This window comes from Macrotis lagotis, chromosome 6 (assembly GCF_037893015.1).
Source record: "Macrotis lagotis isolate mMagLag1 chromosome 6, bilby.v1.9.chrom.fasta, whole genome shotgun sequence".
In the NCBI taxonomy this organism is placed as follows: Eukaryota; Metazoa; Chordata; class Mammalia; order Peramelemorphia; family Peramelidae; genus Macrotis; species Macrotis lagotis.
In genome coordinates, this window is record NC_133663.1 from 116,489,349 (window position 1) to 116,517,250 (window position 27,902).

Genomic DNA, 27,902 nt, shown 5'->3' on the forward strand with positions numbered 1-27,902 from the left:
AAATCAGATTACCAGCAGACATAACTTTTTTGTATTGTTCCAACAGAGAAATTATTTAATTAATCAAATAACTTTATTCATTGAATTGTCTCCAGAATGTCTGTCCCTGGCAATGCTATGAAAACAATTGCTCCGTGTAATTATCACTCTTAATATGTTCCTTTTTGCCACCTTGGTAAATGTTTTTTCCTGATCCCATTCCACTAATTACACTACCCAAATGATATTACATTAATATTACATGGTCTTGAGTATTGATAAAATCTTTTTGAAATTGAATAATCAAAAAAAGTAACTGGTTTTACATTGAAATTTTTCAGTTTTAATCTTGATATGTTCTAGTTTATACAAGGCTTCACTTCTTTGTTGTAATAATAACACTTTTGTCTCCAAAGACAAAAAAGAAATAGTTATAAAAAAGTTCATGAATTTAGATAAATATTGGTAGTTCATATAAACTATATAGTAACTCTTAAAATAGATTAATTAGGGAAGACCAGGATATAAGATATGTTTTAAAATTTTTAAATTAATCAATTAGACCTTAGAGATTACCCAGTCCAGTCTTACCATTTTACCAGTGATGAAAAGGAGGCCCCAAAGTGACAAAAGACTTGCTCAAGATCATACAAGGAGTATGTGTCAGATCCAAACTAAAAAGATTGGGGTCTTTTAATGTACCATTGTATTATTGGCCTAGAAGTGATTAAAAGAAGTATCTATCATGATTTCCCAATCATTATGGGTTTTAAGGAATTTATTTGTGAAAGACTATTTCAAAGCATATGCTACTTCTCATGATTGCAATCTAGAAGTCTCAAGGGAAGATTTCCCTAGAGTTAGTTTTCAATGGAAAATGATTCTATGAAAAGGATATAAAATATATTTATATATATATATATATATATAAATATAAAACATATCTTAAAAAAATCTTTGTGCAGTTTTAAGTTTTACTACTTAACTCTACACTAAGACTTTAAGGATTTCTTAAAAAGAAAAGATTTTATTCTTTTGACTTCTTTTTCAGTGCGCAATGTCTTTCTCTTTTCCTTTTTTAGAAACCTAGCAATTTGGTGGAACTTTTTGGAAAAAGTCACTGAATGGGGATCAATTCATAGGAAATAAGAACACATAAATAATAAATTAAGGTTCACAAAATTTGACACAGTAATCTTGTTGAGGTTGGTAGTACAAGTAATGGTGGAGAAACTGAGACTCAAACAGGTTCAGAGATTTGTGCCAGATCACAAGCACTAGGATAGGGATCAGTTTCCCTGTGCTCTTCACTGTACTCCACCATTTCCCAAACACTGGAATCTACAACTGGTGATGAGACTTAAAACTGTTTGAATATCAATTTGGTGAGGAACACCCCAAACTAAGCAGAATGATAGTTTTGAATTCTGGAGCACTTGAAGGTGGTTGTATGTGTGTGTGTGTGTGTGTGTGTGTGTGTGTGTGTGTATGTGTCTATGCTTTTCTTTGTCATATGACCATTAAGGAGTCAGAACAAAGATTGATATCCAGGTCTCCTTGCTCCAAACCCAAAGAAAGCCCTTTCCCTCAGTGATAGGAACCTGTTAGACATATTCTCCCTCTCTCTCTCTCACTGTTTTCCCATTCTGTAGTATGTTGATGAATGCATCACAGTCCTGAATCCCAATTGGTCTCTTCTTTAAAGAAAATATCACATAGCTTTTCAGTGGTGGAGTTGAAGGTGGGTGGGAATAAGGAAAATCTATTTGAATTGACTTTGCTCATGCTGACTACCTTTTTTAAAACAATTTTTCAGTTATCTAATAATTAACTTCCCAAATAAGGCATCCTTGAGAATGATTCCTTTTATCCATTGGAGACACAGAAAACTGAAGATTCTTTTTGAAACAAAAGATTTGTTGTATTTACCTTTTAAAAAATGAGATTTCATTCAATTTTTATCTATGCTAACTTTCCACACTAATGGATTTTTCCTAAAGCCTTAAGTATATATTTGGAAGAATATTTTTAGCAAAAATCCACTAGTATCACAAGGATATCAGAAAATGGTTCCTACAGTATAGGAATCATGGACCCTTTTGTTAGTCTGGTAAAGTTGATGAACCCCTTTCTCAGAATAATGTTTTTAAGTTTATGAACATAATACACTGGATTACTAGAGAATTCAGTTCTCTTGAAATACAGTTAATGGTTTTTAAAAAATGTTAACAGACTTCCATTATGAATCATTGCTATGGGGCAGTTAGGTGTCACAATAGATAGAGCACCCAGAGCCCTGAAGTCAGGAGGACCTGAGTTCAAATCTAGCCTCAGACACTTAAGCTGTGTGACAGTAATTTAACCCTGACTGCTTTCCCCCTCCCCCCCAGAAAAGAATCCCTTCTATTGTATATGCATTTTGGCCAGTTTACTGACAGTTTACTGAAACATTGTTGACCAACCGTCAGGCTGATGGTTCACAGAACAGATGCCTAAATTGTCTCAACTATGGAAAAAGGTTATGTCATGGCCAGACCTGGTCTATGATCACAGCATCAAAAGGGTTATTTTTTTACAATTACCTAGCAAATCTAGGCTAAAAATGTAGTCAAAAATCATCATTCAGCACTGGAAATTTGAGTGTCTTTGTTTAACATTCAGTTATTTGGTTGGAATGTTTGTACAGCCTAAATAAACCCAAGAACTGAATTTACACCTCGCCTCAGGAATTTGACCCCATAGATAATCAGAATAACTCTTGTCTAAAGTAGATAGATAAAACAAAATCCTTTCTCTTCTTCAGTAACAGGTTTTTCATATCTCAGTTATCTCGATCATTTCTTCAACTGTCTACTTCCTATTGCCCTTTCAGACAGAGGTTAGCTGAAAGTGAAATAACTGTTCCGTGATTCTGTTAACTCTCTCTGACTTCAAAATTCTGAACACACATACCAACCCCCCTAAATAATGTCTTTGCCTGACTCACTAGCAATCCAGTCTGTGTGTTCTTTACTACATGTACGTGTGTAGCAAATATAAATATATATACTCATAGAATTACAGATTTTATATATATATTTATATATATATCATATATACACATTTATAATACATATAGTATATATGAGTATATGTATGTATATATATGTATATATACCCATATATATGTAAAATAAAAGCTGAAATTCCTGTCTCTTTGAAAAGAGAAACCTATTTATTAAAGGTAAATTCATTGAAGAAAAATATTTTAATTTAACAAAAGAAACAGAGAACAAAAGTAAACTTAATTAGCTATAATAACATTATAGCTATAAAACTATGATAATTAAAAGTGCTTATTTTTAAGCTGATTAGCTTTTGGCTATATTTTTCTCATAAAAAGTACTATCATACTTAGACCCTTCTAAAATGAAATAGCAGTGACAATAGAAATATATGAAGATCTAATTTTGTAATAAAAAGGTTTTTTTTCTGATTTCCATATATATATATATATATATATATATATTTCCATTTTCTAATAAAGCATTAAACTTCATTAAATTTGTGATTTTCCTTTTCCTTTTTTAATTTTTTTAAAGCAAATGTGTGTGTTTCAGTGTCCAAAAGGAAGCATATATATATGAATGTATGTATTTATAAGTATATGAAAAAACCAAGATCTTAAAGGAAATATAAGGCATCCCTTGTTTATCAAGACTAAAGAAGGAAGGAATGACAGTGGCAACACAAAAAAGTGAACAATCTACAAATGATGGTCATTTTTTACACAATGTTAATTTTAACAAATATAAATATATATAGTAGGTGTATTAAAAACCAATTATATTTTGCTTAACCCAATATCAAAATTAATTTGTAATGTCAGAGCACTCATCAATTTATTGTGGGTAGAGATTATCCAAAAAAAAATGTGGGTGGTAAGGGGTATTCTTTCTAGGAATAATGAGTTCTCTATGTAATTTTAAAAATTATCTGTTGAAAATGTGGTTCATAGAATCAGAAACTGTTAGCTCTAAGTGGAATATTTAAAACTATTTGGTTCAACTCCTAAAGTTTATAAATGGGGAAGGTGAAACACAGAAGGAAAAAAAGTTTAATAATTAAGTTAGGTCACATTTATAAAGTTTCATGGTTGGTTGGAAATGTGTTTTATGCCTCACTTTATCATTAGAGCCTGTGCGGCAGATAATACAAATATTATCCCCCAACATCCCCTTTTTTAAAAAAGAGAAGAAAACTAAATTTCAGAAAGTTTAAATGACTTTTAAAAGGTTACATAGCTAAATGTCAGTGATAATCATTATCATCATTATCATTAGTAGTAGTAGTACAAGATGCAGAATCACAGAATTATAACTAGAAGGTCTGTAAGATTAGACCCTCATTTATACATGAGGTAAACTAAGACCAAGAAAGGAGAAATGATTAACTCAAGATCATACAAGCTGCAAGGATCAGAATCACAATCAGATAAGGATCTGAAGCTGTGCCCTCTTACTACAAGGCCAATGTCCTTTTTATTGCAGCTTTCTGAACTTCCCATAAATTGAACATTTTCACTCTTTCTAGATTTAAATTAGTTTTCCCCCAAAACACTTATATTTACTTAATATTAAATATTGTGTCATCTGGTCAGTATTGAGGCAAAATCATTTATCTGATCCCTAAAGTATAGATCAATGTACATTATATGAATCATAAAAAAGCTTTCAGTTCTCTCCTAATATCTCTCTTTGTCACTTAAACAAGTTTAATTTTTTTAGTTCATTTAAAATTATAGCATAGACTTAGAAATATCTGTCCAAATAACTACAGAATGGGTGACAAACTTCCTTCAGCACATCAACACCAGCCTGTAGGTTTATCACAAAAGCTTAATTACAATTAAAATAGCACAATCTTTGACACAGACTAGATATTTTTAGATATGATTATCCAGGAGTGTGCAGGTGGTATCTTATGGACTATATTTCAAAAATAGAGATTTGGGGGTCACATCTCTAAGTTATTGCAAAAAAAATGAATTTAAGATTTTTGATCTACCTTTTCATGAAAAACATTTGTCCATATGTCATAAAGATCTGTACAGTAGTAGCTTTTTGGAAGTCGTTAAGTATCTAAGATAAAAATAACAAACTCTGTCCCAACTTAAATGTTAAGGCCAAATATGACATTTTCTTCTGGAATGCAGGATTTATCTAGTCCTAAGGATATGAAACTTCCTAAGCTCAAGAAAAATCACAGGCAAAAATAATATCAGATTGACTACATCTACAGTCATTGCCTTTTATCTTGGAAAGGAGATGATAAAGATTCTCAACCAAGTGAATTAAAAAAAAAAGAAAAAATCTGGAGGTGAAGCTAAATGTTCAACTGAAGTGCAGTCCAACATATATCCCTCTTGCCTAAGTCATGCTCTCATATTTCATATTCTGAGAGGGTCAAGTCAATAATGTTGAAACTTTGCTTTGCAAAGCTTCTAGACCCAATACACAGTACAATTCAAAGTGAATATCTTAAATTTTAGACTGTAATTTTGTAAGGATAGAAACAGTATTCTTGCACCTTTTTTGATTCAATTTACTTGGATTAAAAATCCTGATTTTTTAAAAAGAACTATAAAGTATTTTAATTTTAAAAATTTATGCCAAATTCGGATAAATAGTATTTAAAAACATGGGATGTCCATCCTAACAATTGCAATCGAAAACTTCATTTGATGAAACAATACACAATATTGTCAGAGTTTTTGTCATCTCTATTATTCCTGGTTTCTGTCTGTATCAACCATGACTTCCCTTCTTACTTCTGAAGGTGATTCTTGATGAGAGTGAAGATGCCAAAATGCTAGACTTTCCTAAGAAGGAAGATGAAACTCTGCTTGATCTCAATTCCCTAATTCTTTACAAGGCAGAACAAGTGTGACTGGGATGAAAAACTACATTTACACCTAAATCTACAAAAGCATAAATTGCAAACCTGACATTCTTATAATTAGAATAATAGATCTTAGCATTTCACTAACCCACCATGAAATATCATAAGCTTACACACTAAATATAAAAGCAGTTTTTTACACATTATAAGAAATGATATCATTTCAAAAGCATAAGAGAATTCATTTGTTATATGGAACTTCCTAGGAAAAGAGTGAGACCTAAAATCAAAAGAGCACTGATATCTGTATACATATGCCAGTGGATCATGTAGTTAATTGAATAATTTTATTTTGGGTCAAATAACATGTTGGATGTTCTTATAACAAAGGGACTTACTCAGTCCCTAGCAGTCATAGAACATCAGAGGATATAAAACATTTTAAAACTCCAAAGTATATTTCCAAATAAAAGATAGCAATAGCTAGAGAAAGTAAGATATAACCCTGCAAGATTATAGCCCAAATATGAGTGTCCTTAAGTTACAAAACATCTTTAACCTTGTTAAACAAAAGGTAATTGAGAGAACCTTAACCTGTAGTCACTGAACTATCAGGATTGTTATTGTATTGTATTGTATTGTTGTTATAGATGAACTATGTATCTGTAAATTATTTTTTAAAAAACTTGTGACATGGAAAATGTAATCTAGAACAAGAAATTCTTCAGTTTCCTAAATCTAATTTTACCTTGAACTTTCAATTGTTATTCCTTAGAGAAGCTGTTAAAGTTATGGGCAAAATTAATTTACATTTAAGTTTATAAGTCTGACTTCATATTTTTCAATTTAATATGGGTACCTCATCTACCTGAGTTCAAATTTGGCTTGAGACTAGCTGTATGGTAGTGGGTAAGTAGTTTAACCTTGTTGCCTCATTTTTATATGGAGAATGAAATAATGAGGCTCCAGTGTTACTGCGTTAGGAAGCTGTTCACAATCCCCATCCTGTTGGTTGCATCTGTACCTCTTCACCCTGATTTAGACTTGTCTACCATAAGAATGGACATTTGTTGGTCTAATTCGATAACATCAAGTTCCAATTGCACATCTATTTTAAGTTCATCAAATTCATCTGCTTTTTGTTGTTACTGTTGCTGTTGTTTTTCCCCTTGTTCTAAAAGAGGACCATGACATCAGGGAAGTGATGCCATGACATGCAAGTGGATTTGATTTAAGTGAGAGGTGGGTTGTGCAACTTCACTTTGTCCTTCAGAACCACATAGGTCCAATTACCAGATATGGGTCAGAACAGACAGCCATGAATGTAATGGAAGAGCTTGACCTTTTTAAGTGAAGGTCTTTAACAGGTTTCAGTTTGAATGAGGCAGTGACCATTCAGTGACTAAGTCAGGAAGGAAGAAAGCAAACAAAAAATGTATACAACAAACAAAATCATGAATTCTCTGTCTTTTTAAAACACTGTTGATTCAATTATAGGTCACACAAATAACAGACAAAGTACTGGATTGTATATTTTGAAGCAATAGCAAATCAGTGCAAAGCAGACTCTTAATTCACATACATGGCTTTTCGCTCCCCTTCTAGAATAAGGCACCTACTAAAGAGATGCCTTGTTTCTTTGGAATCTATTTTCTTTCTTAGTATGTACCTTTCTTAGATCAAGGGAGGGAAAGAAGTGGTTGTTTTCAAAGGCTTTCCCCTCCTACTAGACTCCAGGTTGCAAAGAAGACAAAGTATAAACAAAAGGGCCACTATCAACAAATATTCTAATTGAGATAAGTGAGTGGAAATGTCAATTTGAAGCAAATCTTTAAGCAGATCTGACTGAATCTACTTTTTATTTCATGTACAAGTTTTGACTTGATTAGTAAAGAATTTCCAACTTCCCAGCTAGACCAAGATCCAAATCAGGAACTTTATTTTAATGATATCCATCACCTACACAACTTTTGAATATGATGTCTTATTTTTCTTCCAAAATAAAAAAGGTTTTCTCTGTGCTTTTATCATGCTGTTGACTTTTCTTTTCATTTATTCAGCCCTTCTTTATTTTTTTAATTTCAAGAAATATTAAAATATTATAAAAGACCAAATAAAGATAAATAGATGAATAGATGAATGGATATAGAAACAGGTTGATCGATCTATTTATCTATCTATCTATTTCATTCCAGATTTTAAAAGTCTGTTAGAATAAGAGAAGGCAATTTCAATTTTGTTTTTGGTAGAAGTTTGGTGGAGCCCAAGACCAAGAATGTCGCATTCTAAGCATTGTAACTAGTTTGACTACAGCATGAATGCTATTTCTTCAGCAGATAGGCCCTCTCATCTCTGGAATAATTGGAAACAGGAACCAGCAGGTATCAAATGACTCCTGCTGTGTTAAGTACTGACTGAAGAACAGATTCACTCTTTTATATGCAGTTTTGTAATAGGACTGATGTATAAAGAGAAAAATCCCCAGATGGGTAGATCATCTGTGGGTGATAGAAAGGCAAGTAAATTATCAACAAATACTAAGAAAAGGAAAATAATAACCTCTAAAGTGACCAGGAAGGTCATTAAAACAGAGATAATTGAGAAATGTAGCAGAGAAGTAATAAAGTCAAATCGGAAAACAATGGAGATACTGAAGTCAAACTACTATGTACATTTTATCTACTCTATTCAACTTGCTGTTGGAGCAAAAATTTTAGGAGTATCCTACAATAAACACTGACTTCAATTCAAAACAGCACCTTCTTTTCTTTACTAAATAACAAATCTTTGACTTTTTTAGGAAACTAGGAACAAGAGACAAAATAAAACATGCAATAGTGAACTGCTAAGCTGAAGCTTCAAGTTGAAGGGGGAATCTAAGAAGGGAACACAGTGGTGGCTAGGTGGTGCAGTGGATAGAGCACTGGCGCTGGAGACAGGAGTATCTGCATTCAAATCCAACCTCAGATACTTAATAATTACCTAGCTGTGTGGCCTTGGGCAAATCACTTAACCCCATTGCCTTTCAAAAACCTAAGGGGAAAAAAATAAGAAGGAAACACAGGCTTGGCATATCCTGGACATGGCTAATGTATATATATTCTGCTAGTGCACACCCATTTACACAGATAGGGTTACTGTCATTAATGAAATGCTGAAATCTGACAGTAACAGTAAATTCTGGGTACAGTCATTTTTTTCACTTAAATAGCTCCAAGACTTCTAGTATCCAAACAGAAAAATAATTGAACAGATTATGAATCTGCCAGTAAGCAGGAAAAGAAGTCTCTGAAAGAAAATCACTGTCACCAAGTCCAGCTACTTTACTCTGTAAAAGAGTAGAAACTACTTCAGGTCTTCATCCAGAGCCTATAGTCTTACATGTGAGCATATTGTTACTGATTTCTTGATTAGCTAAATTCTCAACAATAGCACATTAGAAGGGAACATAAGCTAAAAACAAAGACAGATAACAAATAGAACATAAACCTAGAGTAGTTCAAATCCTTTTAATGTGTGACCAGATAGCCTAATGTATCTCAAATGTTTCAGGGTATTACTGTATTATGGTGTTCAAATTTAGCAATCATGTTGGTTTCTTAAAGTTATAATTGGTTGTTAATAAAGAAAAACAAAAAAGAACTTCAAAAAACTTCAATAAAAATCCATTTTAAAAGTTTTTCACTTAAAGGCCTAGCCTCAGTTATCTCAAAATTAACTTATTCATCATATGCCCACTATATGCAGAACACTGTGCATAGCCCTAATGGAGAAAAGGGTTTAAATAAGATAACAGTCACTACCTACATAGAATTTACAGTATTATTAGTAGAACAATTTAAAAGTATGAATCAATAACTAAGGAATACAATAGTACAAACATGTGAAATATACTTAAGGAGATACAGGACACAATAAAGTATAACAAGTCTGACCAACAAAAATGAACCGGGAGCCCCTGGAAGTACCTATATTATACAATGGTGGGAAAGGATGATTAGTCAGGAAAGGTTTCATAGAGGAAGTGACTTCTGAATTTGGCTTCAGAGAATGGATAGAAACTTACAAAGTAAAGATGGAAGGAACATATTACAAGAAAAAGGAATATCAAATAAAGACAAAATCATGAAGAGAAGTTCTAAGAATTAGGACGAGCACTGCAAAAGATTCTGAGCCAAGAGGAGGTTAAAGGGAAAGGGGGAATGGAGAGGGACTTTGGGAGATACCTTGGACAGAGGATAACAAATACACTGGAGGGAAGACAGAGACATCAAAGCAGAGAAAGTCTACTTACTCCTATGGAGGTTACTACAAGAGTAATGCTAAGCTAGACTCTCAAGTCTTTACTTGGAGTAAAGATTCTCAGGGAATGAAACACATTGTCTAATATCTTTCTTTTTAATTATTGTTAAGTATTGAATGCACTTCCTATCTACTAAAGGGGTTAAAAATGCCATGGGTATTCTCCAAATTTAATTACAGGGCAGTTAGGTGGCACAGTGGATTGAGCACTGACCTTGGAGAGAGGAAGAAAGGAGTTTGAATCTGGCCTCTGTCACTTGCCATTTACTAGCTGTATGACTTTGGGCAAGTCACTTAAGCCTGATAGCCTCACATCCATGGCCATCTCCAGCCGTCCTGATTCATATCTGGTTTTAGAGGAGAAAGTGAGTCTGGTGACTTAGCACAGCATCTCACTCAAATCCAATTCACATGCTTGTCATGGCATCACCTCCCTGACGTCATGATCTTCAAAAATGAAGGGCAAACCTTATTGTTGTTAAATTTAATCGTCCTAGGACAGAAGTCCAGTTATCTATCCTAGTTAAAACTCTGCAAAGGAATGATGGTGGAAGAGTGCAGATCCTGTTGGGAATTTTTGTCGGGGAGGTGGGATATAAAATAGTCTACTTTGGTTAAGCATAGGATATATGGTAGGGAGTAGTATGATAAAATGAGATATGTCTGGAAAATTAAAGTAGCATTGGAGCTAGGTGCCAAGTAAGGTGTTACCCAGTAGGCAGAAGAGAATCAAAAAAGTCTTTTGAATAGAGGAGTGGGGGACTGTTCCATACCCTGTATTTGTGCTCCTAGTACTAACAATATCTGTCACAAAATCAGCATTGAAGAAATCCATATTGAATAACTGATAGCCAGATAGCTTGATAAGGAAAGCTTAGTCTAGTTTAAATGGATTGGAGAAGAAAATAGGAAAAAAAGGAGCAAATACAAGTGTCTAAGCAATTAGTAATGAAGACCTGTGGTGGTAATGGGGATAGAAAGGAGTGGGTTAGAGAGGATATTTCTGGGATAGAATTCCCAAACTAGGTAGCACAGGTTGAAAGCTAAAAAGGAAAGAGTAAGGAAAGCACCAAGGTTTTAAATATGGGAAACTGAGTAAATGCTGGAACTATAGACAAAAATGTTAAGATAAGATTGAGTTACTTTAGGGGAAAAGCAATAAGCTAGGTTTTAAACTGGGTTGGAGAAATTAATAGAACCTTCAATTGAAAAGGATTACAAGTAATGTAAATAAGGGACCTTGGGAATCATCTAGTCCTACCCTCTAATCTTATAGATGAATAAATGTAGGCCCAGGGAAATTAAGTAATATGCCCAATATCACACCTTAAATTTAAGCCATAACCAGTTGGCTCCAAATCCTATACTTGTTCCATCACGTGCCTGATTTTTAGGCAGTTAGGTGTGGCAGTCCTGTAAAGATTTGGGAATTATCTGCAGTTCATAAAATATTTCATTTGAACAATTTTGACTAAATGAGTCATCCTACAATCACAAGAAGAGATGTAACAAAATCTGTAAAGTATAAGAATTAGAATTTAGGCAATTGTCAACCTCACCCCCCCCCCAAAAAGACAGGTTATAAAATCACAAAAAAATAGCTGGTTAGAAAATCCACGTTATCATTATTCAAAGAAATTATAGACAACAATACAAGAAAGGCATATAAGAGAAAATAATCATATTTTCCCATAGGAATAATGTTTCCATTGAGAACTGACTTTCTATAACAAAAATTCTACATAGGATGATAGATCTGGAATGGGAAGGGATTATTATAGACCAATCACCTCATTTTGTCAATCACTAAACTGAGGCCCAGCGTACTCAAAGGATTTCCCCAAGAGCACATAGATATTGAGCTTCACAGGCTAGATTTAAACCCAGGAGCTCTGATTCCAAAAATCATTCTTTCCTCTGCACCACACTAAAAATATATCAATAAAATCAATAATAAATTATAAAAGGAAACATACAGCAACTAAGAAATTAGGTAATAACTTTAATAAACAAAATGACTCTTTAAGTCATGTACTTCTAGAGCTGGAAATAATCTTGCAGAGTTTATCTAATCCAATCCTTTGTTGCAGTAAATCCCAGAGATCACTAAGACACTAAGATAATTGTCATCTATTCCAATCCTACAAATAATTGAGGCATGTGTTAGGTTACTTGCCCAAGGACATAACACTGGGTAATAGAGCCAATTGCAACTGGAATCTAGGTGTTCTAATCTGGATTGAATGCCTTTCCCACTAATCCACATTCTTCATATAGATACTTTAAAATAGATTTACAAAGACTTTAGCAATCATTTGGACAATGCTCCCAAAGTGCTTTAAAGGAAAAAGGAAGGTGATATCACTGCTATAATTTCTGAATTTTTGCCTAAGTCTTTTAGAAATTAATAGATATGAAAACATTATCAGAGGCAGCCACAATCATGTGCCATAAATACTTTTACTTTTGCTACTCTAAATCAGATTATAGTAACTGGTAGTAAAAGCAATGACTTCTGTCTCATATCCTAACTCTCTGGAAGAGATAGTCCCCTGAATATCACCAGACATCAAATGCATAATGGCTGAAAAGCAGTGAAATATGAAAAATCTGGTTATATTGAGTTATTTTACATCAGGATGTTAAGAAAGACTATATTCCTACTCAAATTTGATCATTTACTGACGTAAATGGAGTAAGAAATGGAAGAAAAGTCTCTTTCTGAACCTTTTTTCCAAAATATTTTTCTAAAATGGCATCAATTTTTCTTACATTGTGTTCTTTCCAATTGCCACAAGCTTGGCTCCAAGTACCACCTTGGACTGAAGGTCACTGGGGCAATGCCCTTAAGTAAAGCCACGTGAAAGCATGGAGCTGCCACTGTCACCAAGAGGATAGATATTTGCCATCATAATCAGATGCTGTTGTAAGAATTGCTGGAGTTCATAGGCGTGTTGCTACCAGCATCATCTGGGAGTTCATGATCCATAGGGAGCATTCTTTTTTAACTGTGCAAAGCACAGACTTGAACTACTAAAATGGATTTACCTGAATAGCACCATGTTTAAATAGTAATAACTGAATGCAATGCATTTCACAATCAAAACATACTGTTTTTGAAGGAAAATACATTGAAATAATTGATTATTTTATATACAAGTTAAAAATCTCAATACACATACAGCTTGTAGGGTAAGATAAAAATGAACAGAGGATCGTTGATTAAAAGCTAGAAGAGACTCAAAGGAAAATGAGATCTTGATTTGCTAAGTGACTTGCCCAAGATAGTCCAGAAACTAAGCATCAGAAATCTTCACTTGAACCCAAGTCTCTGATTCCAAAGTTGATCCTACATTTATATATATAACCTAATAAGTTGCTTCTGTATACTTTAGTTTTACCCAATGAAATGTACAAAAGGGGCTAAGATAAATTGTTTATCCAGGTCAATACCATCAGAGTGGATACACAGAGAGAGCTTTTGTGATTCCAGGCTTCCAGTGTGAAAATTATTTCAATGACATGGACATATGAAACAAGAGGCCATTAAATCACAGCTCAGAACTAAATCCTCTTTGTTTCCATTTACCACTTGAACCTTCTACAAAGAAGTTCCTACAGAATCTCATGTAGCTGCATATTTGAAAAGCCCTCAGCATGTAGCTTCTCACACAGAGTCACAGATTAGTAGCAGCCTTTAGGTCAGAAAACTACTATCATATTTTTCTCCTTAAGAAAGGCTTTAGTAATAAAGTATTCCAAATATGACTTGTCAGATTGGGAGGGAAGGAATAGGAAGTTTGTTTGTTTGTTTTTTTTACAAAAGGGAAGAGGTTTCATTCACCCTATGCATCCATAACAATTTCCATCCAAAACTGAAGTTTTCTGAGATTGAACATAACTCATTCACCGAATGGTGGGTACCACTGACCTATTCTAAAAATATATTGGTTTTCTCAATCATATCACATTTCTCAGCATTTTTAACTACTGTGGACGATACTTGAATTATAAGCTTCCTAACAAAGCATAAGCATAGGATTTGTAAAACTCATTAAAAATATTTCTGTTTAGTTCCAATAATTCATATCTAACAGAGACAGTCAATGAATTTCAACATCAGAAACAGAAACATTTTTAGCTAAGGCTAGCAAGGGGGAGAGATATACTGAAATCCACATGTTTCTGGAATGAAAAGCTGTGGTAATAATACATACTATTTTCAAATTGAACAAAGATGAATTTTTAAGCCACAATTTGGAAAGTGACTCAATAGTAATTCCCCTGAAGATCAAAGCAATATCCTGCCTTTTTATGTTAATACTATAGCCTTTTGGACACCTGAGGTTCCTATCTGATTTAGGTTAGAGCTGAGTCTGGTTTAATCCTTATCACAAAAGTACAAACAATTGGCAGTCTCTGCTCAGGAGACAGGAAGGCCAGAACTTGAGCAGCACAGAGGTGATAAGGGTCAGCATTGCCAAGCATGTGTGACCTATATTGACTAACTGGAATCTCAGGACAGCAAACTGATCCATTCTAACTAACATTCCTTCAGTTGCATCCAATGGTTTCCTTACTTATTTTCAAAATGTGGGCAAAATTATTTCCCAAGCTCTAAATGACACTGATTTGGGGAGGGGGGCAGCAAATACCCTTACAAAGCCTTTAGTTCACATTTAAGCAGCACCTGCAATACCAGCGTTATACAAAGCACTCTACTTTTCAAATCTTTAAGAAAGCACTTAATTTTCAGGACTGATTTCCTGAAATCTAAGAGCTTATGAAGGCTTCACTGTGTTCATACAGAATCTTTGCCAGATCTTCCCTGTCTGTGATGGCATTCATTTGGAGGTGAATCCCAAATTTCTATCCCTGGCATGCCTATTTCCGACTAAAATAAATATTCTCCAAGAATAAGGGCTGAAGATTAGGAGAGCAAGAAAGAAGGCAAAGTTAACTAGCAGAAGGAAAGATATATGCAAATATCAGCTGAATGACAATTTTTCCTACCATTTACAATGGAAGCTTAAAGATTGAAATACTCTACAATCCATTAGTTTCTCAGTACCCTGAGAGGGATTAAAGCATTTCTTAATCAACTGCTAAAGCAGCCCAGAGAATGGATTTTAGCCAACTTGGATATTACTAAAAATGTTGATTTGATCAGATAAGTATTTATTACGGTTAGAGGAAAAAGTAAAAATATTATTGTTCAAATCTTGAAATGACTCTAAACTTTCTCTTCTTTCCCCTAAGTACTGAAAAAAAAACAAATTTAAGTAAACCTTTAAGGGACTATACAGAAATCTAAGGCAGCTAGGTGTCTCAGTGGATAAAGCACTGGGCTGGAAATTGAGAAGAGCAGAGTTCAAATTCAGCCTTAGATACTGACTACCTGTATGACTCCAGACAAATCACCTGACTTTTGTTTATTTTAGTACACTGGAAAAGGAAACAGGAAACAACTCTAGCATCTTTGCCAAGAAAACTCCATGGACATCACTGATAATGGTAATGGTCCACAGTTTCATGAAAAATGGGACATAAATACAGAACTCCTACCTGGGAGAGTCATATTAACTTGATGACATGGTATTTTTTTATCAATCCTTCAATACTATATAATTTTTAAGAGAACAAGAGGGTTTTCCCCCCATTGCTCACATCTTCATAATGGCTAAGACATTAAAGTCAGATTCATAATTAAGAAACACATATGAGGCAATGTGATATACTAGAATGCATGCTGAATCTGTAGTTTTGGAATCTGTAGTAGATTTGAATTTGGATTCTGATACTACCCGTGTGACCTTGAACAAATCACAGTTGTGAAATTTGTGATATTGAGGGTGTATGTGTATGAAATAAAACTATCATGGTTAAGAGCCTCTGAATTTTAGATTCTCTGAACTTTAAATAAAAGATCAACTTACCAGAGAGTTATTTCTCTGTACTTTCTAAGATTGTAGTGTAAAAAATAAATAAATAAATAAATAAATAAATAAACACTAATCATTGAGGTAGTTCAAGGGATAGAGTTTGGAACTTGGGAGTTGGGAAGAACTAAGTTCAAATCTTACTTCAGAAACATATGTGACAATTGGCAAGTCATGTAACTTTTCTCTGCATTAGTTCCTCATCTGTAATCCAGGTATAGCAATAGTATCCACATCTACTGTAAGAATCAAATGAATTAACATCGTTTTTACAAATATAACAATGCCATATAAATGTTTTACCATTAACATATTGGGGCAGGTGAAGCTTTTCTTTCTCATTTTTACTCTTGTCATATACCTTCTTTTTGATCCAGGCCATAGTTTAATCAGGAATTTCAATTTTTAATGAACCTTGGTATAGATGAATGAAATATAAGTCAAAAACAAAATGTCAATCACATAAATGTATCTTTCTTATTCTGTGTTTCTGGTGACTGACAGCCCAGTGGTTTTGTAGCAAACAAAGGCAAAAAAGCAAGTATTCTTCATCAAATGAAATGTTTGACAGATTTAACAGCTATCTGAAATAAAAAGCGATGAAATCTCAAGCAGAAAAGTGTATCTCCTGGATTCATGAAAGATTACATTTCAGCATTTAGGTTTCCTTCCTTAGACAGATGCAGATATTTTTAAGGCAATTGTAGGAAAAAAAATCTATAGCTATAGCTTTATCACTTGTATAAAGTTGAACTCATGTAGTTTTTAGAGTAAGAAATCATAGAACTGGGCTTCTTACTGGGGAGTGTAGGTAGGCACAAAACTAATTTTGCTCCTTCAAACCTTGTCACTAGATTAAAACTTCCTTCAAAATTTACATTTTAGAGATCAGGACATTGAGAAGTACCAGAAGCAAACTAAAAATATATGTCACAGAGTACAACTAGAGTTGAAGGAGAGATTAATTTTAAAAATCAAGTGTTTTGGATTTAATGGCTAATAAGTAAAACATTCCCAGACACTACTCTGCAAAAAAAAAATGTTTTTGACCCTAATCATGGAACCAATTGATTATTAAGTATGTTTTATTTTATATCTGGAATGTGCTAATTCATTAAGTAACCTTTGTGTATTTTTGTTTGTTATAAGATTATAAGATTCCAAGTGAAATCATGCTATTGTTTATACTCTAAGTGTTAAATTCAGCTACTCCTCTTTTTTTAAAAAAAAAAGCATGCATATACAACACTGAAAATGCAATGCTGACAAGCAAATTTTAATAATATCATATTCTATGTAGTAATATCTATAAGTGTTCCAATAGCAAAGTGATTAAACATATGTACAATGTTTGCTGATAAGGGGAAGAACAATTTGCAGTGTTTCTCTGTGGAATTAATGGAAACCAAAATGAAAAAGTGATAGCATGGAATATTTTTTCCCATGAAAAATACTTTCTCACTACTCTTACATGCAATTGAATTGGTAAACAAATAATAGCAAAATTTATTATTATAGAAAACAGCCACTTTTCAACTCTTGAATAATCTGTAAATTAGTAATGAATGACAAAAGATATCATTGAAAGAGTCTGTTTGAATTTTGTAGGAGAAAAAAAAATCATCCCAAAAGGAATTGGAATTGCCTAACAAACTATCATGAAAAGTTCATATCCTTCAGCTCAGTAGAAAGTGACAGGGAGGCTGAATAGATGATTATTCCTCCCAGAGTGGTCCTAAAGCATTATCTTAACGCCCCAAGCATCTTTCCTTGTTGTTGTTGTTGTTGTTGTTTTCCAAATAGGTTTCAAAGTTGATATGGTGACCCTAGATAAGTATTTGTTCCTTAACAAAAGGGCAATGAAATGGTAAAGTTTTATTCTAAGGAGCCTAATAGTATTATTTAAAATCAGTACATACAAATACATACTGAATCCTCTTTTTATCCATCTTCCTTTTACTGTCTGACCTTCTTTAAGACTACAAAGCCTATACTACCACATGCAGTTCTACTTTTAATTTCCTTTGCATTTTTAGTTGTTAAGACATATTTTAGTTGCTATCTCAAACATCACTTTTACAAAATATCTCATTCATTTCACCTCATACATCATACAGGAATGAATACCTTATGTACTTGGGGTTTACTGAAAAATGAATACTATATAAATGTAAGATCTATCTCTGGTTTTCTCTTAAGAGTCCTAATTCACCTCTTTTAGATGGCAAACTTAGACACTCACTGTTTCCACTACCTATACACTTGGGTACAACACACACACACACACACACACACACAATCACACACACAGAGTTTTGCAATCTATTAAATTTACGTATACAGGAACACTTGATACCTTAACAAATATTACATTGGACTGTGGCAAAATATGTAAAAAGTCATGGTCCTGTAGTTTTTTGCCCAGTATTCTTTTTTAACCTGATTGCTGGTCTACCCCAAACTAAACTCCAGTGGAATTAACAAAAGTTGTCCACAAACTTTACCTGTTGTCAAATGTAAATAGGTCACTGTTTTCCTATCTTTAACAGCTGTTGTTTATACCTAAGAAAGCACACCAGGGCCAAGAAAATTAATTCCCCAATTGCTGTCAACTGAGTTAGGGAACAGCAATAAACAGCTTACTGTAAAGCCTCTAGCTACAATAAAACTGCTGTCAATAAAGCCTTGCTTGTAGTGTTTTGCTGTGCAAGAAGAATGGGTTCTTTGGAAATGAACATTTGAAATGGAACTGGCTGATATTTGCTTATGTCAATAATGCTAAAGAATGATATCACCAATTTTTTAACTAGTACATATCTGTTTGTACATATATATAGCTAATTTTTACATAATATATGTATATATATACATACATATAATATACATGTTTCCTTTCATTGCTAAAAGAAGTTAAATACATGTACACTTTGTAATTTTTGTCAATATTAAGCTAATAAAATAACTCCCTGATGATTTTGTGGTCCTACACAGCAACAATCTTTCTTTAAAAAAATAAAAAAATATCAACCAATGATTTAGGTTGTGATAAAGATTTAGTTTAATTTATTTGGGTTGATTGGGGCTAAGCATTTACAACTTATTACAAAATGTTACACTCCTTGGAAATGCAGTAATCCAAATTGCAAGTGCCTGGATTGTAACTTTTAAGAAAAGTCAAAATTTAGGTATTGGTAAATTTGATTTATATGTCCATACACATATACATATACATATACATATACATATACATATACATATACATATACATATACATATACATATACATACACATATACATATACACATTTATAAATTCTCTTTAAAATCTACTAAAAGGGTGGGGTGGGGTGCAGATAGCTGGTAGATGTCTCTAGATTAAGATTTTTCCCATGGTGATAAACTCAGATGTTGAGCTCTTGTTATTTATGCAAAAAAATGGAAGATTTTACTTCTTTTGCCCAAGAATCTCTCATTTTTGTAACTTAGCTCATTTAGAATTTCTGTTTCAAAAAGATATCACCATATAGAGTTACTAAGTAATTTTTAAAGACAGTATTCCACAGGTTATACACTGACCATCACAAATACCTGAGAAAGTTTTCTAAAAGCCAATCTTGACTAGAAGTTTCAAGTAACTAAACCTCATCATTCACAAATCCCATAATTTGCATGAAAGTTAGGGAAATTAGAAACTAAAGAACAAACAAATAAAATAAAACAAAACAAGAAACTTCAAACTAAAACCAGAGTAGTCTCAACTTTTTAAAGTATGAATACAAACCAACAAAGTGAGCTCAAGAAGTGCATATAGCTACATTATCATTTACTCTTTATGTACCTTTTAATGAAATGCCACATGTAAATAAATATAGATTGCTATCCTGTTAAAAATGTTACCAAGACTTGATTCTTCTCTATTTACTCACAACTCTCCAATATCTCAATTTTCATACTGTACGTGAAAACTTCTACCAAAAAGTTTAAAGCAAATCCATTGTAATAGCTTTTATCATAGTTATGAGATGCAGAAAAATCCACATTTTAAAAGCCAAATGTTACAAAAAAAAAAAGATGAGAAGTGACCAAATTGTTTCACAGAATATTCTTAATGCATTTGAGTTCTGGTTAAGCTTGGCACACTATTTGAAAGAATGAATCATAAGAATTAGTGTTCGCATCGCTCTGAACTAGAACTCCAAGACTGAACAGAAAAGCTGAGTTTCTCAGCTCTTCTCATAAATGCATTTGATTTTTAAGTCACTACACTAACATCAGTATGGAGCAGAAAAAAATAGAATAACAAGTTAACTCCTGTGCCAGAGCTCAATATATGAACCTAACCCAAAAAAACCCAAAACCAAAACCAAAACAAAATGTGTATATGTATATATGTATATATGTATGTTTGTATACATATATTTATATCTTTATATAAATATATGTATACATACACATAAATACATACCTACATGGTTCAGCAGAATATCTATCTACCAAAGTACTCCTTACTGTAAAAATTATTTTAAAGAGAAAAAGAAAGTATACATATTACTATTTTACATGAAAAGTGATAAAGTCCTATTAGGTATTTTTCATGGTGTAGTTCCAAACATAGTCTCATATTAGAAATAAATAATTTGTAATGAAACAAAGGGCTTTTCTTTCATTTCATTACAAAGTACTATCTAATGAAAGTTCAGTCTCATGACATCTTTTTTTTTCAAAAACAAAATTTTCTTAATTAGTGGGTGGGCTTCATTAAATCTTAGCAGTTCAAATATTGAAAACATCACTTTCGGAAAGGCCTTACAAATTTAATATGGAAAGGACACATCTTGTTTTCCTACCTTGATGGCCATAACACTACTTTCTATACTCTCTTCGATGAAGTTTAAATCAGGATTTTTTTGTTTTATACAAACTTATTTTAAAGTTTTAGGACTAAGCCCATCCATACTTATGTTCTTGAGATTTTTGTGCTTTTAAAAATAGACCACCATATTGTGAAATTGGGTTTTATATTATAATAAACTTAAGTATATCTATTGTTCAGTATTTATCTAATTTATCTCAAGGGCTTCTTTGTTGGTATTACAACTCTAAGTCTTTCCAGAGTCAAAAATTGCTCCCAGGGTCACATTCCTATTAGATTAAGGCTAACTTGAGGGTAAAAAAAAAAAAAAAAAAAAAAGGACCACCTTCATCTGATGACCATCACAGCCTTTGTACTAACTAATATTCAAGCTTACTGGTGTCCTGCCCAATTCTCTGAGCTATTTTGGATACTTCTAACAAATGAAGGCACACCACCATCCACAAGAAGGGCACAAAACCGATAGTAATATGAATCTCATTATAAAAACTTAGAAAGTTGGTGCAGTAAAAGCAAAGCACTAAGGAGCAAACATGAGAACTTAAATACTGGTCGCTCCAGTGCAGCTATCATTAAATAAAAGGTTTCTTTGGCTGTAGTATCAGCTTTATCCTTCCCTCCCCCATCTTCTATCTACTGCAGGATTGGCACCTGGCCAGAACACAGGACATGGTACCCTAGTGCCATCTACAGGCTATTATTGACATTCTAATTTAGTGGCAACAGACAAGCACCAGTGAAATAAATTAGACAGCGCTGCATTTAAATCTTTATTAACAAGGAATTATTAGACCTAAGAAAATCTAATGCTGGATTTGGTTGAAATATGAGTTTCTCAGCCTCTTAATTCCTCTTCATATGGCACATTTCACAGTTTAAAATGAGTTATGACAGATCACTTAGGCATTACTAAGATGAGAAAATATTTACAATGGGCTGTTTTTTTTCTGCATAAATCAGTTATAATAGATTGAATGTATTACTTTTTTTAAAATGTACTTTGGCCATTATTGAAAATCTGCAAAATCCAACTCTTTAATACCCACTTTACCATATTACAAGAAAATAATTTGCAAGCAAAACAGAGGAAAACTTCCTATATGGCTTAGTTATATCCTACCCACAATCATGTGCTTGACAGCTGATGTACAGATAATAATTTGCTATCTTGTGAGGGAAAAAAAAATTAACCCCTTTCACAACAACATAGTTTCAGCACATTGCAAACTAGCCAGACCTTCAAACATCACTCACAACTTGAAATCTGAAGGTGACTTTTTAGATCTGAAAAGTAACATGAAAAAAAAAAATCTTGAAGCAGTCAAATTGGGAACTCTGCAAGTAGAATTTGGCATTTCAGGACAGTCTTTCTTCTTCAGCAAACACTTATCTTGGGACAATTTTGAACAATTTCCTCCTTTCATCTTTCAACATTTGAGGGAACCAGGGAAGTTAAAAATAATAATTCTCAGGCCTCAGAAATTTCAAAGCCGTTCTACAAATTCTTGACTGAGCCCCCAGAGGAATTTGTTTAAAGGGGGAAAAAAAGGGGTCAAGTTTTTTTTCTCTTTTTTAATATAACTAAGCTAAAATTAGACTGAAACAAAAGACACATTAGCACTTTAATACTGGTTGACGGGGCACTTGTATGCACTACTGATAGACCAGTAAAAGTGCTCGTTTACCTGTCTGGTGTGTAAGGGGCCCTTTGTCTTGAAGCCTCCTTGGGAACTGCACTCTGAGGCACTGAAGTGGTCTGAACTAGTGGAGGATCGTTTCGAAAGGGTGTCACAACCCCCGACAAAGGTGTTGTCCAGGGGAAGTTCCTGAATCACGTGGTGCTTTTTCACTGATATTGGAGTGTCTGGTTTGAGATGAAAAGCAGATTGTGGAGAGGCAGATTTATAATGCTTAGCTAGGTCAGGGCTGTTGGGCTTGAAGGTCGTTGGTGGTGCCGGACCCCAGTCAAATCTTCCTATACTTTGCTCCTCCAGCTCTGCTGGCAGGCTTATGGTCCCATTGATAGGTTCGTGGACCGCATCATCAGGTTTGGACTCCTCAATGGTAACAAAGTTCAAAAGGGAACTCTTAGGTGACTTCCTTTTCTTCCTTTTCTTTTTCTTGTTCTGTTTGTTCTCCTGATTAGGAGACATCCATTCAGCACCTTGCTTGCTCCTCTGAGCTGCTTTGAACCTAGATGCATGGCGACAGCGAACCAGGACGGTGACAAAGATCACCACTATGACCACCATGGCCCCAGCCACAATAGCAATCATGATAGTGAGATAGTCTTCATTTTGATAGGGTTGACTACTGTCCCCTATGTTCCTGTCCAAGGGGGTTTCCATAGTCCTCCGAATCAAGTCATATATATAAGAAGAATTTCCTGCAGTGTCATTGACATACAAAAAAACAAGCACAAGGGTATGCAAAGACTTAGGATACCCCAGATCACTTATGTTGACTACTAAACGGTGCAGCCCCACATCTGTAGGAGCTGGTTTTTCTTCCAAAGTAATGTTGCCTGTCACTGGATCAATACGGAATAAACCTTTGTTGTTTCCACTGACTATTGTATATTTAAGTTCAGCATTCATTCCAGTGTCAACATCCACAGCAAATACTTCTGCTACCACTGAGCCAGGGATGGCTGAAAGTGGTACCAACTTGAAAGAAGTATTAGAAGGTGGGTAGATGACAACAGGGCTATTATCATTGACATCCATGACATTGATGGTAACCTTGGCAGTAGAGGAACGAGGTGGTTGCCCTCCATCAATGGCCTTGACATCAAAGGTATAGGAGCTCTGCTGCTCTCGGTCAAAGGAGACATTTGACTTTATAACCCCAGAGAAAGGATCCAACACAAAATTCTCATTGTCGTTCAGGATAGAAAGGGTCACAGCTTTATTCTCCCCAGCGTCTGCATCTGTCACAGTGATCACCCCAACTGTACTATACTTTGGTAAGTTCTCAGACACAAAGAACTGAAAGTGATTATGAGTAAACTTAGGACTATTATCATTCTCATCCAGCACAGTAACTATCACAGCAGCTTGACTCTGCAGAGGAGGGGTCCCATTGTCCCTAGCAGTCACGGTAAAAATGAACCTTTCTTGCTCTTCCCTGTCAAAAACTCTGGAGGCCGTCAGGACCCCTGTCTTTCTGTCCAGATCAAAGAAGGAGGCATTGGGTCCAAGCTGATAAACAATGTCTGCATTTTTCCCACTGTCTTCATCTGTGGCACTAATAGTCGTTAAGTATAGCCCCCGTCGGTTGTTTTCAGACACTGACAGCTCAATTACAGGCTGGCTGAAAATTGGAGGATTGTCATTTTCATCCTCCAGCTTAACTCTTACCAGGGCAGTCTGGTTCAAACTGGGCTTCCCAGAATCAGAGGCAACAATTTTAAAGCTGAATTCTTTGGTGCCCTCATAGTCCAACAAGGAAGAGGTCTCTAACAAATACTGGTTGTCGTAAACTGCTTTCAAGTGAAATGGGACCTCTCTTTCAATGAAACAGATCACTTTGCCATTCACATCAGTGTCCTTATCTGAAACTGTAATTAGGGCAATCTTTGTATTGACGGGATCTTTCTCAGATAAGTAAACCGTGCCATTGATGGGACTTATAATGTATCTGAGGTCTATGTTAGGAGGGTTATCATTTACATCAGTGACATTAATAGTAACTGTGGCCCGGGCAGGAGTGGAGCTACCATCACTAGCCAGCACTGTCACTTTGTGAATGGCAGTCTCCTCTCGGTCTAAGGACCTCTGAACTGTAATCAGCCCTGTAGTATTATTTAAAGCAAAGAGTCTTTTGGTTGCAGGAGCAACTTGGGCACCAAAAATATATCGGATTTCTGCATTGCTTCCTATATCTGCATCAGTGGCATGAAGCTGAATGACAGAAGTACCTACAGGGGCATTTTCTGGAATATGGACTTCCACCTGACCCTCCTTAAACACTGGCCTGTTATCATTAACATCACTTACTGTGACCTGCAGTATGGCTGTGCTGGATTTCTGAGGGGTGCCTCCATCTTCTACTTTGATTTTCATCACATAGGTATCTTTCTGCTCTCTATCCAAGTTTTGCTGGACAATCAATTGGGGCCACTTCTCTCCCTCTGGCGTTTCCACAATATCCAACCCAAATACACTCTGCCCATTTAACAACTCATAGTGCTGAACACCATTGACACCTGTGTCAGGATCTGTGGCTGATGGGATTGGAAACCGGCTGTTGATCAAAGTGTTTTCTGGAATGGAAATATTGATGACAGGAGTCGGGAACATCGGTGCATTGTCATTGGTATCCTTTACAATTATCTTTATTTTGATCAGTCTAAAGAAATCATTGGGAAGAATCACCACTTCAAGTTCAAAGAAACATTCATTCTCTTCAGCATATGAGGCTCCAGCACAGAGTTTTTCTCTATCTATTCTATTAGAGGTGGTAAAGATTTCCCCAGTGCTACTGGACACTTTTACCAAAGGGGCATCACCAGCTTTAGAAACCAGTCTGTAGACAAGGCTGGCACTGGTCCCTGTGGCAGCATTGATGTGAGAAATGTTCAGGTCCTTTGGTATGTTTCCTATGGGTACATTTTCTGGCAGCTCCTCTCTTATAGTGTAAATAAGTTCTTGGGCTATAGCAGAATCCAGCCTTAAACAGGCAATCAGAGCGGCCAACAGGTAAAAATCCCTCAGGTCCATGATAATGTATATATATTTTCTTTTCCTGGATTTTAGGATTTAAAGGTTTCCACCAAGGAATGGTGCACAATTTGCAAGAGAAGGCGTACATGGACTGTAGGATGCATTACATCTCATTTCTTATTTGGAAACAGCAACTGTCAACATAATCATAGAGACAATATTATTTTTCAGTAAATAAAAACACATCTCAAGATATCACAGCACATTTTTCATTGCACAGCTGTAAAAAGACCATCTTTCCTGCCCCTCTTTGCAAGTTAACTCTGTGGAAGAAAGCACAAATCTCGCTGGCTTGTTGCATTTGCAAAGAGAAAATGAAATTAGCTACTTCTGAATGGAGGCTGGCTACAGTTTCTACATGTACTACCCTCATCCTTCCCTAGCACACTGTGCAATTCATAACGGAACAGCCCTTCTCCTTCCCCTCCTCCTTTCTTACCGCCTCCCCAGTTTTTTAGGTACAAGTGAAAACCTTAAGTACTTATCCGGGGTTCTGTCTAATTGCACTGTCAGATGTCACATGCAATAGATTCTCTTCTAAGCACACTGAGTCATCTTTCTTCTAAAAAGAGTATCTCACCACCACCACCACCACCACCACCAACCCCCCCACCATCACTCCCCACCCCCAAGCCCAGTCCTTCATATACCTTCTATTGCTATCTTACTGGGAAACAAGCATCCGGACATGCTGCAGCAGCGGCAGCCAGAGCAATAGTCACTGGCTACTTTATAGTCTTTCTGCTTAAAAGGATAACAACACTAGCAGTTTTATCTAAGGAGCTGTCTACCTTGTTTTCAAATGTTCAACACTTCCCATCCATTTAAATAAAGACATTAAAACTTTTATTTAGAAATGTAATAATCCAAAGAAATGCTTCCGGAGGGGGAGGGGAGGATACAGATTCAAGTTAATCGCAGATATCATACCCGAGAAAAGGCGCAAAATCCTTTTAATGAGGATTTAAAAAAAAAAAGAAAAAAGGGGGAAAAAAAGCTGTAGTTTTTACCACTCATCTCTCCTCGGATATTACTAACAGCTGCCACACATAAATACTGCAGACTAATAATGCAGGTAAAAAAGCCTTTCGCTTAGATGCTCGCCTAAACTGCAAATTCAATGGGTGCAAGGCTCCCGGCAGCTAGATACTTTAGTGGAACTGGTCAGTTCCTAAGCACTAATCTTATCTGCATTAAGCTGCACGGTAGCTGATGCCCGTGATTAGTTCCAGCAGAGTGATGCAGGTACGGATGCAGATATAGCCGAGTAGGTGAGCTCGCTCACAACCTTCTCCAGAATCACAAACATTACTGTTCTCCCCTCAAGACACAGAACCACACACATATTTAAAAGCAAATTTTAAAAATCGTGCATGTGAAACTTTAGACTTACGTTAGTTCTCTCGCTACCTTTCCCAATATGCTGCAGTTTGCAATGATTTGTTCCAACACAATGCATCTGGTAGCACCAGTTTGGGGAGAATTCACAAGCAGCAAAACGTTTCCTTCTTGAGAAATGTGTTGCTTCGGGCTGGCAAATTAGCAACTCCGGAGAACAAATTCACAGATTTGTCTTCAGTCATTCTCTCCACATTTTGCCTCCGTTACCCACAGGATAGAGGAGCTCCTTGTATTGAACACACACGCAACATCCAGTTGCACTTCTTCAGCTCAGGGCTATTTTCCACTGTGGACCGCATACCATTACCATCCGTGTATTAACACTGGCTTAAGTCTGTAACTTCTAGTCGGAAACGTCAGAGTTGGAACCACGGAGATTCTCTTTCCTCTCTGGGGTGGCAGGAAAATCCTATTGCATTAAAAGGTTTTTGAACTGGAAGGATGCTAAAGCTGTACCTCTCTTCTTGCGTCTTTTCTCTCTTTCCTTTTCTCTTTCCCTCCTCTCAGTCTCTCTCTCACCTCTCTCTCTGTCTCTTTCTCTCTCTCTCTCTGTCTCTCTCTGTCTCTCTCTGAACTGAATTTCTTGATATAACTCTCAATAAGCCCAGAGGGAGGGTGTGAGCAACGCGAGGCCCCACCTCTTTTGCACCTGATTGGCCTGAGCCTTGCAGTGCGGGCGGCCGCAGCTAGGCAGAGAGGGAGGGGGCCGCTGAATAAGGACTCTGACTTGTCTCTTTGGCTCCCCCCTCCCAATTTTTCCCCATTGGCAGCCGCTAAAACCCGGAAAGATGGAACATACGCACT

The 27,902-nt window shown here is 35.2% G+C and overlaps 1 protein-coding gene across 6 annotated transcripts in view; it reads right to left on the reverse strand.

The window, feature by feature from the left end:
- Window positions 1–27,697, reverse strand: part of PCDH9 (protocadherin 9) — a 1,046,490-nt gene extending 1,018,793 nt beyond the window's left edge. For 4 of the 6 annotated variants that reach the window (XM_074191791.1, XM_074191792.1, XM_074191790.1 and 1 more), the window contains exons 1-2: window positions 27,091–27,697; window positions 22,659–25,831 (exon numbers count right to left, since the gene is read on the reverse strand). In XM_074191791.1, the coding sequence (XP_074047892.1) occupies window positions 22,659–25,694 (3,036 nt within the window). In that variant the 5' untranslated portion in view covers window positions 25,695–25,831; window positions 27,091–27,697. The remainder of the gene's footprint in view (window positions 1–22,658; window positions 25,832–27,090) is intronic. The other 2 variants (XM_074191793.1, XM_074191794.1) reach the window with 2 other exon arrangements.
- Window positions 27,698–27,902: the final 205 nt, after the last annotated feature.